The sequence below is a fragment of the Eupeodes corollae genome, chromosome 2 (assembly GCF_945859685.1).
Source record: "Eupeodes corollae chromosome 2, idEupCoro1.1, whole genome shotgun sequence".
Classification (NCBI taxonomy): Eukaryota; Metazoa; Arthropoda; class Insecta; order Diptera; family Syrphidae; genus Eupeodes; species Eupeodes corollae.
Window position 1 is genome coordinate 71,097,444 of NC_079148.1, and position 12,814 is coordinate 71,110,257.

A 12,814-nucleotide genomic window follows, 5' to 3' on the forward strand; every position below is an offset into this window, starting at 1 on the left:
ATGGCTTGAATGCCGAGCTCTTTAAAGCAGCTGGAGATAAGTTGGTTAGGAGCATGCACCAACTTATCTGTAAGATATGGTCGGAAGAAAACATGCCCGATGAATGGAACCTCAGTATTGTTTGCCCGATCCTGAAAAAAGGAGACCCTCTAAACTGCACCAACTATAGAGGAATAAGTCTACTTAACATCGCCTATAAAATCTTCTCTGCCATAATATGTGAACGTCTAAAGCCCATCGTCAACAACCTGATAGGTCCTTATCAGTGTGGTTTTAGACCAGGAAAGTCCACAATTGATCAAATATTCACATTACGGCAGATCCTGGAAAAAACTCAAGAGCACCAAATCGACACCCACCATCTTTTCATCGATTTCAAGGCCGCATATGACAGCATATACAGGGACGAGCTGTATAGAGCCATGTCTAGTTTTGGCATCCCTGCCAAACTTGTCCGTTTGTGCAGGATGACCATGGAGAATTCACGCTGCTCCATAAAGGTTGGAAACAACTTAACAGAACCTTTTGATGTCAAAAAAGGTTTTAGACAAGGTGATGCGCTGTCATGCGATTTTTTTAACATCGTTCTTGAAAGAATAGTGCAGAGCTCACACGTCAACATTAGAGGCACTATCTTTCAAAAGTCTTTCCAATTACTGGCATATGCTGATGACATTGACATAATCGGAAGAACTCAGCGTGATGTCAATGGGGCTTTTGTGAGTATTGAGGCAGAGGCGGCAAAAATGGGTTTAACGGTTAATGAGTCCAAAACAAAGTACATGCTGTCGTCTAGAAAGGACATACAACACCGACGTTTTGGTCAAAACGTCACAATGGACAGACGTACCTTTGAGGTAGTCAAGGACTTCGTCTACCTAGGCTCCGCTGTAAACGCAGAAAACAACACCAGCGCTGAGATCAAACGCAGAATAACTCTTGCTAACCGCTGTTTCTTTGGACTACGAAAGCAATTGAGTGGTAAAGTCCTCTCTCGAGGGACCAAAATGTTGCTATATAAGACCCTTATCATCCCCGTCCTGCTATACGGTGCAGAAGCATGGACCATGACAAAAGCGGATGAAAGCACCTTGGGTCGCTTCGAGAGAAAATTTCTTCGTGTGATCTACGGTCCCGTATGCATCGAAGGGGAGTGGAGGAGAAGATGGAACGACGAACTGTACGGGCTGTACAGCGACGTAGACTTAGCAAGAAGAGTAAAAGTCCAACGACTAAGATGGCTGGGTCACGTAGAGCGCATGGAAACCAATGCTCCGGCCCGGAAAGTCTTCGAATCCGCACCCACAGGACAGCGCAGTAGAGGAAGACCGCTAATCAGGTGGCGCGCACAAGTGGAAGGTGACCTCACCCAACTTGGAGCGCGAAACTGGAGACATCTAGCTAGGGACCGAGCTAGATGGAGAAGTTTGTTGGGTGAGGCCCTAGTTCACACAGGACTGTAGCGCCACCTTAAGTAAGTAAGTAAGTAAGTTCTACACTGGATCCTTCTGCATTATTAAATTGCACGTCTTACATGGATGTAGTTTTATCGAAGGAGTTTGAAGTATAAAGTTGAGTCAGGTAGAGTTGCATACTGTCACCAATTCTTTTCTTATTTTTTTGTACGAAACGGAGAAACAAATTGGACACTGACAACTTACTTAAAACATCTTGATTATGCAGACGATGATGTGTGCTTGCTCTCACTGGATGTGATAATGGTTCTCCATCAAATGGCAACAAGGTTAGAGAGAGGGTAGCAATCATGGGGCTAAGCCTCAGAACCTCCTACTCATTCTCTACAATGATATTGCACATAACCATTAAAACGAAGTGTTTTCGGTATCTTAGAAGTATGGTCTCTACCGAAGGCGGAACTCAAAAAGATATTGCTAGCCGTATCGGGAAATCTAAGACTGCGTTCGGGATGGCATTCTTTTCAAATGTTTGTACTAACACTCTCTTAGCTTGAAGGCAAATATATGACTGTTCCGCTCAAATGTTGAATCAGTACTCTTAAAAGGTTACAATACCTCGAAACATAAACGATTAATAGTGAATTGCAGACCTTCACTAATGGGTGTCTTGGAAACATCGAACGGGTTTTCTGGTCTTATCGTACATCCAATGAAGAAATATATAATATATTGGGTTCAAAAAGGTAATGACTGCATTACAGGACAAGAAATGAAGAAAAATCCACTCACTCAAGAAGGTAGAAGATTCGGTAGACCTTGAAGCCAGTAAAGAGGAACAGTCTAAGAGATGGAAGGAGCTCAAAAACATCGCCGGAAACCGCACTCTATGGCACGGAGGAGTAAAGTTGAGGCCCTATGTCGTGCTAGGTACTTTAGGTCTGAGGAGTGAAGTAAGTAAGCTTCAGCGATGAAGCTCATTTCTGCCTAAAGATGGAATAGAAACGTCGTTTTTTGGAATAAAAACGTGCTATACAGCGCTTGCCAACCAACCAACCTTGACAGGCTTTCATATAAGGTTGAACAAAAAAAACAGTTAGTTCTAAAATTTATAAAAAACTATTACAAAAAATAGGTAAACATTTATGTAAGAAATAGAAACTTTCAAAAAATTCTCACCGTTGACTTTTAGTTAATTTTTGAGTAATTTTCAAATGTCTCAAAGATTAGATTAGATGAAATAGAAAATGTATAGGAAAATTCGAATCATAGGTTTAAAGATGAATGTATGGTGCATATAAATTATGCATTAAATTTGTTACTGCCAGAATGATCAATATTTTATAAATGGTACACTCTGGCGTATGAGTATTTTTTACTCATACGTTTTCTATATATTCTTTTTATTTGCTTTTTCTTTTTTGTGTGTAACTTTGACTAATTTTATGAAATATTATTTCATTTAAATACTCATAAATAATCTGATTATTTTAAATAAACCGATTACTGGCAAAATCGAAATTATATTTAATTTATCATATCATCAGGGACGTAATGCTGCTGTAATTTGTAATAAGTTTTGTACGATTTTAATAAATATTTCTGAATATGGCATACAGGGTTTGTGATGCATGTGTGTTGGACAGAATTTTTGTATTTCTTATATATAAATATATTCAAGTCCAGATCACACTCAACTATAATGAGGAGTGTAAAATCATTGGTTATAAAATTCTCTGTTTATTAGAGTGACTGTAGGTATGTGTGCATATTTCCTTTATTGACATCGACTGAAAAGATTTACTTTAAAGTGATTCACTATCTTCTCAAAAACAGCTTAATCGATATAAAAAAATTGATATTGTATTGTTGCAGTAGAAGTTATGTGGTATTACTATTATTTGCACATCATGTTAATAGATTAAATGAGGTTATTCTGAAAACAATAGTTCGAGATCTGTAATGAGTACAGATTTTTTTTCTTAATCGAAGTATCAATAAGCACGTTTTTGTTTCTATTGTACTTCTACAAAACACTGAAAGTTATCTTTTTCAGAAATTGTCCATAACAATAAATTGAAATGGATACCTCCTTTTTGCAACTGCTATAACCCTCTGACAATCAATACGGACAAGATTGTTTTTTTTTTTGTTTTTTTGATAGTAGAAAGTCTTGACCACAAGGTAAGCAAGAATGGCAACTCCTAAAAAATTGGTAATCAACTTGATTATCTTGTCAACCAAGTTAATTACGAATTTCGTACGAGTTACTATAAGCAACAATATAATGTCACATATAAGCATATAATGTTTAATAACACTTTAAAATAAGCTGCCAATTTCTTGGGGGCCTCTTGAGTCAACCCACTCATTCCAAATACACATGAAAGCTTTATTTTTTACCAAAGTATGAACACCTTGACACTATGTCTTAAGTTGTCTTTGTAACAGCACACACCCGTTGAAATGACCAGAGTTTTTAAGGTCTTCATGAAACTAAATGCAATCACCGGAGTGTCAGCAGATTTCTTTGCTGTTGTTACGTCATCTGTCATGCCATTTGCTAAAATATATATTCTCTGATACAGGATAGGGCTGGTGCGGGAATTCTTATACAAGTTGAACATTTTAGATATGCTAAAGTCAGATTATAAGAATTTTCTCTCAGACCTATGACGGGTATAATGATATTCATGAGAAGAAAATTTGCTTAAGAACTTCCTTCGTCTAAAGGTCTAAAGTAAGAGTTGGTGTTCAAGCATGGAGTTTTATAGGTCTGAATATTCTTTTATCAAATACTTGGAATGTTTTCAAGACAAAAGTTTAACAAAAAACCCTTACATTCTGATCGTCGTTATCAGGCACAAGGAAGCAGCTTCTATTCCTTCTAGAATTTTCAGCATTTTCGTAAGTCTTTACCTTGGAAACAATTTTAACCAATAATAATGATAGTGAATTTTGAAGGTCAAAAGAAGATAATGCATTAAATCTGTTCAGGAACAACATTTTCTTGAGGAACGAAAACACTCTCTTCTATATATTTAATATACTTGACTCTTTTGACATATAAACATTGGGGTTGAACTCAGAACCTGTATATTAAACATCATCGTCTTTAAAACTGCTATGCTCTAAAAGTTCTAAAATAATAATATTTACATATGTAGTGATGATGTTATGAATGATTGTCAATATAAAAACGTGACAACATCTTCTACCCTTTATTTTCGAAACTCTTCCATAAGTATTTCTTTGGCACTCTGGTGCTCCTCTGCTCTGATTGTTAGTTCTCTGGATTGGATTTTAAATTACTGCAATTCACTTCAAGTAATAATTACGTACATACAAACTTACTATTTGAAGAAATATTGAACATTTATTTTATGATTTATTGCTAACACTACAGAAGAAACAAAAGCCCATCAATATTTATTTGATGTTTATTTTTTTAATAGAACTTTATGGTGACGTCAAAGTGTTTCATTTCAAATTTTCGTAAAGCAGAAGTGGCACCCTTTCTGGTCTTAAAAAAATTCTGCTCAGAAAAGTTTTTCTATAAATTAATTTATTTTCTGAAGCACGGTAGTCAATTTTTACCAACTTTTAATAATAAAATGATTTTATGCAACTAAGAAGTTTTAACATTTAGTCAAATTTAGGAATGGAATTGACAGTTTTCTTACAAAAAACATTATTAAAAGTTGGCAAAAATTGATATTCGACTCCAATATCTTTTCAAAAATTTGAAATATTGGCTTCAACCTAATTTTATCTTATAATAATATTGTTTTCAATGTTCGATACAATTTTGAAAAGTATCGAATTGACAGTTTTCTTACAAAAAATAAAACTCTAATAAAAAACAATGCTAAAACTTGATAAAAATTTACTTTCGACTCAAATAGCTTTTCAAAAATTAAAAAAAAAATTATTTTGTATCACAGAAAATATTGTTTTCGATATTCAGTAATTTTTATATAAAAATCCAACAGTCCGTTTTTTTCATACAAAATAAAATCTACAAAAAATTGTACGCAAATTTGGTAAAAATTGATACGAGTACACATAGACAAGCTTTTAAGCAAGACAAATCGATAGACAGGATGGGAAGTTTTCAGTGTGCGTCACATCGCAGCCTCTTTTTATTTTATAAACAATAGTGTTTTAGCATTCTGTTAAATCTTAAGAAAAGTCGAATAAGCGATTTTTTATGTAAAAAAATAAAGACTTACATAAACATTATTAAAATTTGGTAAAAATTGGTTTTCGACTCAAAAATCTTTTTAAAACTTTAAGATATTGGCTTCAGACTGATCTTAAAGAAAATATTGTGTTTACCATTCAGTAAATTTTTTTATAAAAATAAGTTTTTTTCTATAAAAATTAAAATCTACAGATATTGGTAAACATTGATGTTCGATTCTTGATATCTCGTGATTATTGTTATTATTATTATTATTTTATTCTGTGTAAATTTTTCTTACAATAATCCGATCTGTATTTAAGAAAAACCATAAGTAAAATCTTTAACTACAGTAATAGATTCTGAAATCAAACTATTACATAATATACAAAATATTTTAGATAAACTTTTTCAAAAAAACGAAAACCCGATGAATAGATTTCGAGAAGAACAATAGAAGATATTGACTTCTTATTATTTATCTCTCTCAAATAGTGCTGTAAATATTTTGACAAATCTACAAACTAGATGTCAAATTGTACGTGTGGATTGCATTTTAGTTAGTACTTCTTGAAAAAATAAATACTTTCGACTTTTGCTTGTTAACACAGCCATTCATCCAAAAATGCGCCTCGCCAAAATTGGGGTCCCCTTCCAAACGATTCGAAGCCCAGTCAACGAACAAACGGCGTTGTCTATGGTCATGAACTTTGAGCTTTTAAGTCAGTTGGATCTTGTACGGATGTTGGCCCAAGTTCGGATGTAAAACTCGCCAAGTTGAAGTCTGCGAAAAGGCGAATTCTTGTGCAGGGCGAGAAATAGTCTACTTTAGGTTTTGCTTTACACTTTCACGAACCGTGGCGTTCCTTGAACGTACGTGTGTTGGCTGACTGTTTTCTGAACTCAAATTTGGGCACCAAACGTTGAAGAGTTGACTGTAAAGGGATACCACGTCTACCGTAAAATGGCGAAATGCGCGCAATGTTTGCGTTAACGAACACTCTTTTTGATAATAAAGTTTTATTTTTGGACGTCGTTAATGGTGTAACTTGTCATGATGATTTGGCATAAGAACTGAATAATAAACAAAACATTTGACAGATGTAAACAAAACAAAATGGCCGCTACAAGTTACCAAAATCTACCCGTGCCAATTGAAAAAAAAACTTTATAATATTTAAGTGTTTTATTTCTTGAAAATATCAAATGAGATCAACGCTCTCCTTATCTTTTCAGATTAAATCAATTTTCTCTGTATGTCTATCTTCAGTTTCTTCAATTTAAGGTCAAGGGATAAAAATATGTACCTACATATATGTATCAAAAATCAGTCTACTGTGAAAATTGCTTGAAATAAACTATAAATTTCTCTTGTTTAACTCTTAATGGAATATTGTGGGCTTTAAGCATGAGTAACAACCTTTTGATGTCAATTTATCAATTCTTTCGTTAAGAGTCGTCCCAATAAATATCAATAATTGAGATTCTTATACATGCATGATGTAACCATACTCAGACAAATTGACCTAAAACTTACACACACACACACATTCGTGTCTCTCTATTTATATACTCATTTGTATGTATGTATAATCAGAAAGATTGGTTTGTATAGGTATAATATATTATAGCAAAACAAAAAACTACAATAAATCTTCTCTGATAAAATTAACCTTACCCAAGTTGATTTGGTTGGAAGAACGTTAGGACTATTTTAGGAGAATCAATCATGATACATACAAACGAGTATGTTTATGCGGAATACATACACATTCATACAAATACATTTACTTACTTGATATGAATGATAGCACAAGAATCATATCTATCGCCACTTGAAACCACTTCATCTCATTTCCCTCTGAACTATTAAAAGTCCTCTGGCAAGCTTCGAAGGATTGATGTATCTCAATGATGATGAGACTATTTCTGTTCCAACAACAGCAACAGCACCAGCAACAATAACAACAAGCAATAGAAATACCCCAACCCTCTCGAATACGAAAACCACGACAACCACCAAAGTAGTACGGCTCCACCGCGTTAACTCGATTTGAATCCAATTTGATTGATTTGCCTATTTTAATGCTGATGGAATGTATCTTTCTATATAATTGATGATGGGATGGGGTCGTAGCACGTAGCTTGTAGCTCTCGTAGGTGTGTCCTAGAATCTACAATTTTGTTCTGTTCGAAGTCCTCCCCCACCACGCGCGCCGCAAAGATGCGCTGAAAGATGACAAGATAGATTGATATAAGACAAGCGACGTACGGTTCAGTTATGGCGTAGCGATATGAGTGGGTGTTAGCGTTAGTGTGTCTGTGTATGCGGGCGGGATATTAATACGACTTTCTTGACTTGCAGGACTATCTCAATGCCAAGAAGTTCAGTTACCACTCCTTTTATTCATTTATTCAATTATAAATGCGAATGCGGAGCCTTTGACGTAGTTCCTTTTGTAACTTTGCGACAGTGTGTGTGTTGCGCTCGAGAGGAATTCATTTATGCGATCCCGCGAATGCCTTTCTAATTCATCATTATTATTCCAATCATTCGCATCATTATTGTTCCTTCTATTCGTCGGTTGTCGGTCGATCGGATGGTTAATATGGTAATCCTTTTGGTCGCAGGAGAAACGCAAGCGAATTGCTATCTGTCGCTAATGATATCCAAACGCAGGGTCCTTGAAGAGTTATTCATGCGACAGAGTTGAAGCCAATTGGCTCTCATTTGGTGGCCTTGATTTGCAGGATATTTTTGTTTGGAGCTTCAATCTAACTCTGGTGGCGTCATTACCGCCGTTGACCTCGGAGCCTCCACCGCCGCGCCGGGTAGTATGCTGTGGTTTTTGAGGTATGCTTTAGTTTTCTGAAATGAAACGGACAAAAAAAGGTTTTATTATTTTCTGTACGCATTGCGACTGTAAAATATGATATTTCTTGAAAAAGAGGCTATCTATCTAACAAGATGACAAATATCTTTTGTAGATACAAATTCTAGCTCATGGAAGGTTCTTTCTTCTGTGTCCATCAAACACTTTTAACCTCAGGCTGGGTCAAGGATGTGGGACTTTGAGGGTTCTTATTTTCTATTTCATACACTTTGGGATTTCTCATGCGTTTTTTTAAATCGTATGTAAAGTTTGTTTGTTTTTTTTTTTAAATAAAAAGAAATGTCAAAAATGTGGCACAGGCAAGGTTTTTCGTGTTAGGTATTTATCATAACGTTTTTTTTACACAACCTTCCAACAACAAAATAAGAATAATGCAAATATTTTTGACTTCATTTTAACGCAGATATAACTTTGATGGGATGCGAAAAAGTTTGCAGTTTGGCCTCTTTATAAAATTGTGTGTATTTTTGTTTAAAAAAAAAAAATATTTTGTTAAAACTAAAATTTTGGAAGTTTTCCAAAACACAAAAGAAAACAACAACATCTGTGGTTTTCAATCGATTTTTCACTTTTCCTCTGCCTTAAGTTTTAATTGTGAGTAGAGACATTTGTATACAATATGTAGCTTAGTTTAAGTATACTTTGAAAAGATGTTTATGTAGGAACATTTAATGTGTTCCTATAAATACATATTATATTGTATATTGAGTCCTGGAATGGTGTTAGTACAAATTTGTGGTTTAAATTGAAAGCTTGAGCGTTTTATTTTATTGAGTGTAGTTGATATGTATATATATTTTCTGAAACACTTAAGCTGGTCTAGTTTTCATGAAGAATTGTTTATTTTGAAGACATTCTGAAATGTTAATTTTTAATTAAGGCCATTCAAAGCTGATTGTCTAAGATGTGTCTTTCAAATACAGTTTGAGATAGTTAAATACTTGTTTGCAAAATAGCGTTGTCCTTCTGCCTCAGCAGTGCCTAATTTGTGCAGCATTAAAGAATAGGATGGAGATTAAGGTAGGGAGACCAAATAAGGCTACATAAGTAAATAACTTCTAGATTTTTGAGAATATCCGAGTAAACTATAAATTGTATGATTCTTTGTCATTTTATCTACATGAATGCATAGATTTTACAGTTTTTTTTTTAAATTGAAAACTATATTTTTTGACATTAAAAAAAGCGTATGTTGTCAAGGGCTATGGGGTCTTAATAAGGTCCATTCAGTTTTCTTAAGAATTTTGCAAAATTTCTAGCAAGAACACAATGTTTTTAAAGTAAAACGACAAACAAATCAATGTGTTTCAATAAATTAATTCTTTTAAATTGATTTCATAAGAAAATAGCCTTTTCAGTTTAAAAAGAAACACAAAAGTAAATAAAAACATAATTTCAACATAAAACATGAACAATAAACTTAAAACTTCATTTTTCTTTTATCGCTAAGAAAGTATTACAAAAAACTTTAAAAAAAGTACAATGGGAACAAAGTTTAATGATTTTATGATTTAAAGGTGTTTATATGCATCTTCTAGGGCATTCAAATTCTTTATCTTCTAAGGTCAGCCCAACACAAAGCGCATGGAACCAAGCTTCGCATTTCTGACATTTCTGCATGTCTTCCATTCGATCCTCTTTACAGGCATGACAATACCAAGTTCCAGGGTTTCGATTCCTTGCACTTTTTGACGTTGAAGGCTTTGGGGACTCATTTTTGTCAATGAACAAGTCTTTAACCACCTCCTGACCTTTAAAGTTCAAAACCTTTTTACGAAATGTTTTTTTAGTTTGGAACTGAGGCATTGTAAGGAGTTCTTGGAATGGAGATTAATTGGTCTTGCTTCGTTCCTTATTCTCCATGCGCTCAAGAGCTTGAAGCATTGCGGCTAGCCCAAAAGCAGGTTCTGAATCCAGTACGTCAGCGACGTATGCATTTTCAAACAGGGTCATCAGCCGAAGCGTTATATTGTCTTTCCAAAAGAGCTGAAGGAGCAAATGCAATCTCAGATATGACGTCTTTGTTCGAATAAATACAGTCCTGTCGCACGAAATCCTGACGTCATATTATCGTAAGTCTTACATTTGGACCAAACTTTAGAAAATATCGGGATACTTTATTCAGAGGTTGCAGACAATAAAGAGTTATTTGATAGAGCTCTGCCTTCTCTACGATTGAATAGTCCAGGTGACAGGCTGCAAACATGGCCCCGGGATATGAACTCTTCAAAGGTAGAGTGATTCATGTATCCTTTTGGCGTCATCTTCACTAAAGACAACTGGTTGAATGGCTATTCCCATTGCGCTGACACCAGCCAACAATCGTCACACTTTCGGCGTGTTCGTTGGACCCTTTTTGATCTATGGCATTTGGTGGTGCTGGAGCGAAATCCTGCAGCCTTTCTCGTCTGGTCTATGTTGGATGTTTTATTTCTCCATTAAGATCCTTACTTTTTCAAAGTGATCATTAACAATGTTCCTGTTTAATTTCTGAGTTCTAGCTGGATTCATCAATTGTGCCTTGAACACGAATAATTCTCGGTGACTTCTCATAAATAACCGTAGCCATTTTCTTTTATTAAGTTTTTTTTTAATTTACAGCCCATTTAATATATTTTCACAGTTAAGAATTGAATACATGTATGTATATATTTAATAAATCTCTGTGTGATTTCAATTGGGCTGTTGTGAAACCTAAACGGTGATTTTTTATGAGCTTGAGAACTTTTAAGAAAAAAAAACGCCTAAAATTTGCAAAATCTCATCGATTCTTTATTTGAAACGTTAAATTGGTCTATGACATTTACTTTTTGAAGATAATTTCATTTAAATGTTGACCGCGGCTGCGTCTTAGGTGGTCCATACGGAAAGTCCAATTTTGGGTAACTTTTTCGAGCATTTCGGCCGGAATAGCCCAAATTTCTTCGGAATTGTTGTCTTCCAAAGCTGGAATAGTTGCTGGCTTATTTGTGTAGACTTTAGACTTGACGTAGCCCCACAAAAAATAGTCTAAAGGCGTCAAATCGCATGATCTTGGTGGCCAACTTACCGGTCCATTCCTTGAGATGAATTGTTCTCCGAAGTTTTCCCTCAAAATGGTCATAGAATCGCGAGCTGTGTGGCATGTAGCGCCATCTTGTTGAAACCACATGTCGACCAAGTTCAGTTCTTCCATTTTTTCAACAAAAAGTTTGTTAGCATTGAACGATAGCGATCGCCATTCACCGTTACGTTGCGTCCAACAGCATCTTTGAAAAAATACGGTCCAATGATTCCACCAGCGTACAAACCACACCAAACAGTGCATTTTTCGGGATGTATGGGCAGTTCTTGAACGGCTTCTGGTTGCTCTTCTTCAGATCGTTCGGCTTCAGTTCTTGCACGAGCTGTATTTTATACGGTTTTACACCAAGATCTTTGCGTAAAATCTTCCATGTGGTCGAATAACACAAACCCAATTGCTGCGAACGGCGACGAATCGACATTTCACGGTCTTCAGCAACACTCTCAGAAACAGACGCAATATTCTCTTCTGTACGCACTGTACGCATTCTTGTGGTTGGTTTAATGTCCAATAAAGTAAACTGAGTGCGAAACTTGGTCACAATCGCATTAATTGTTTGCTCACTTGGTCGATTATGTAGACCATAAATCGGACGTAAAGCGCGAAACACATTTCGAACCGAACACTGATTTTGGTAATAAAATTCAATGACTTGCAAGCGTTGCTCGTTAGTAAGTCTATTCATGATGAAATGTCAAAGCATACTGAGCATCTTTCTCTTTGACACCATGTCTGAAATCCCGCGTGATCTGTCAAATACTAATGCATGAAAATCCTAACCTCAAAAAAATAACCCTTTACAACCTTCAACCTACAACCTACAACCTACAACCTACAACCTACAACCTACAACCTACAACCTACAACCTACAACCTACAACCTACAACCTACAACCTACAACCTACAACCTACAACCTACAACCTACAACCTACAACCTACAACCTACAACCTACAACCTACAACCTACAACCTACAACCTACAACCTACAACTTACAACCTACAACCTACAACCTACAACCTACAACCTACAACCTACAACCTACAACCTACAACCTACAACCTACAACCTACAACCTACAACCTACAACCTACAACCTACAACCTACAACCCACAACCTACAACCTACAACCTACAACCTACAACCTACAAGTAAAGGCCTCTCTCGAGGAAATATAGAAATAAAGTGTCCCTAAATAGCACCTTTATCTACCCGTCCTGCTACACGGTGTAGAAACTTGGACTATGAAAAAGCGG

General features: G+C 35.5%; 1 protein-coding gene across 1 annotated transcript in view; it reads right to left on the reverse strand.

The window, feature by feature from the left end:
- Nucleotides 1-8,457, reverse strand: part of LOC129945652 (acetylcholine receptor subunit alpha-like) — a 170,175-nt gene extending 161,718 nt beyond the window's left edge. The window contains exon 1 of the mRNA XM_056055495.1: nt 7,394-8,457. Coding sequence (XP_055911470.1) covers nt 7,394-7,448 — 55 coding nt within the window. The 5' untranslated portion in view covers nt 7,449-8,457. The remainder of the gene's footprint in view (nt 1-7,393) is intronic.
- Nucleotides 8,458-12,814: the final 4,357 nt, after the last annotated feature.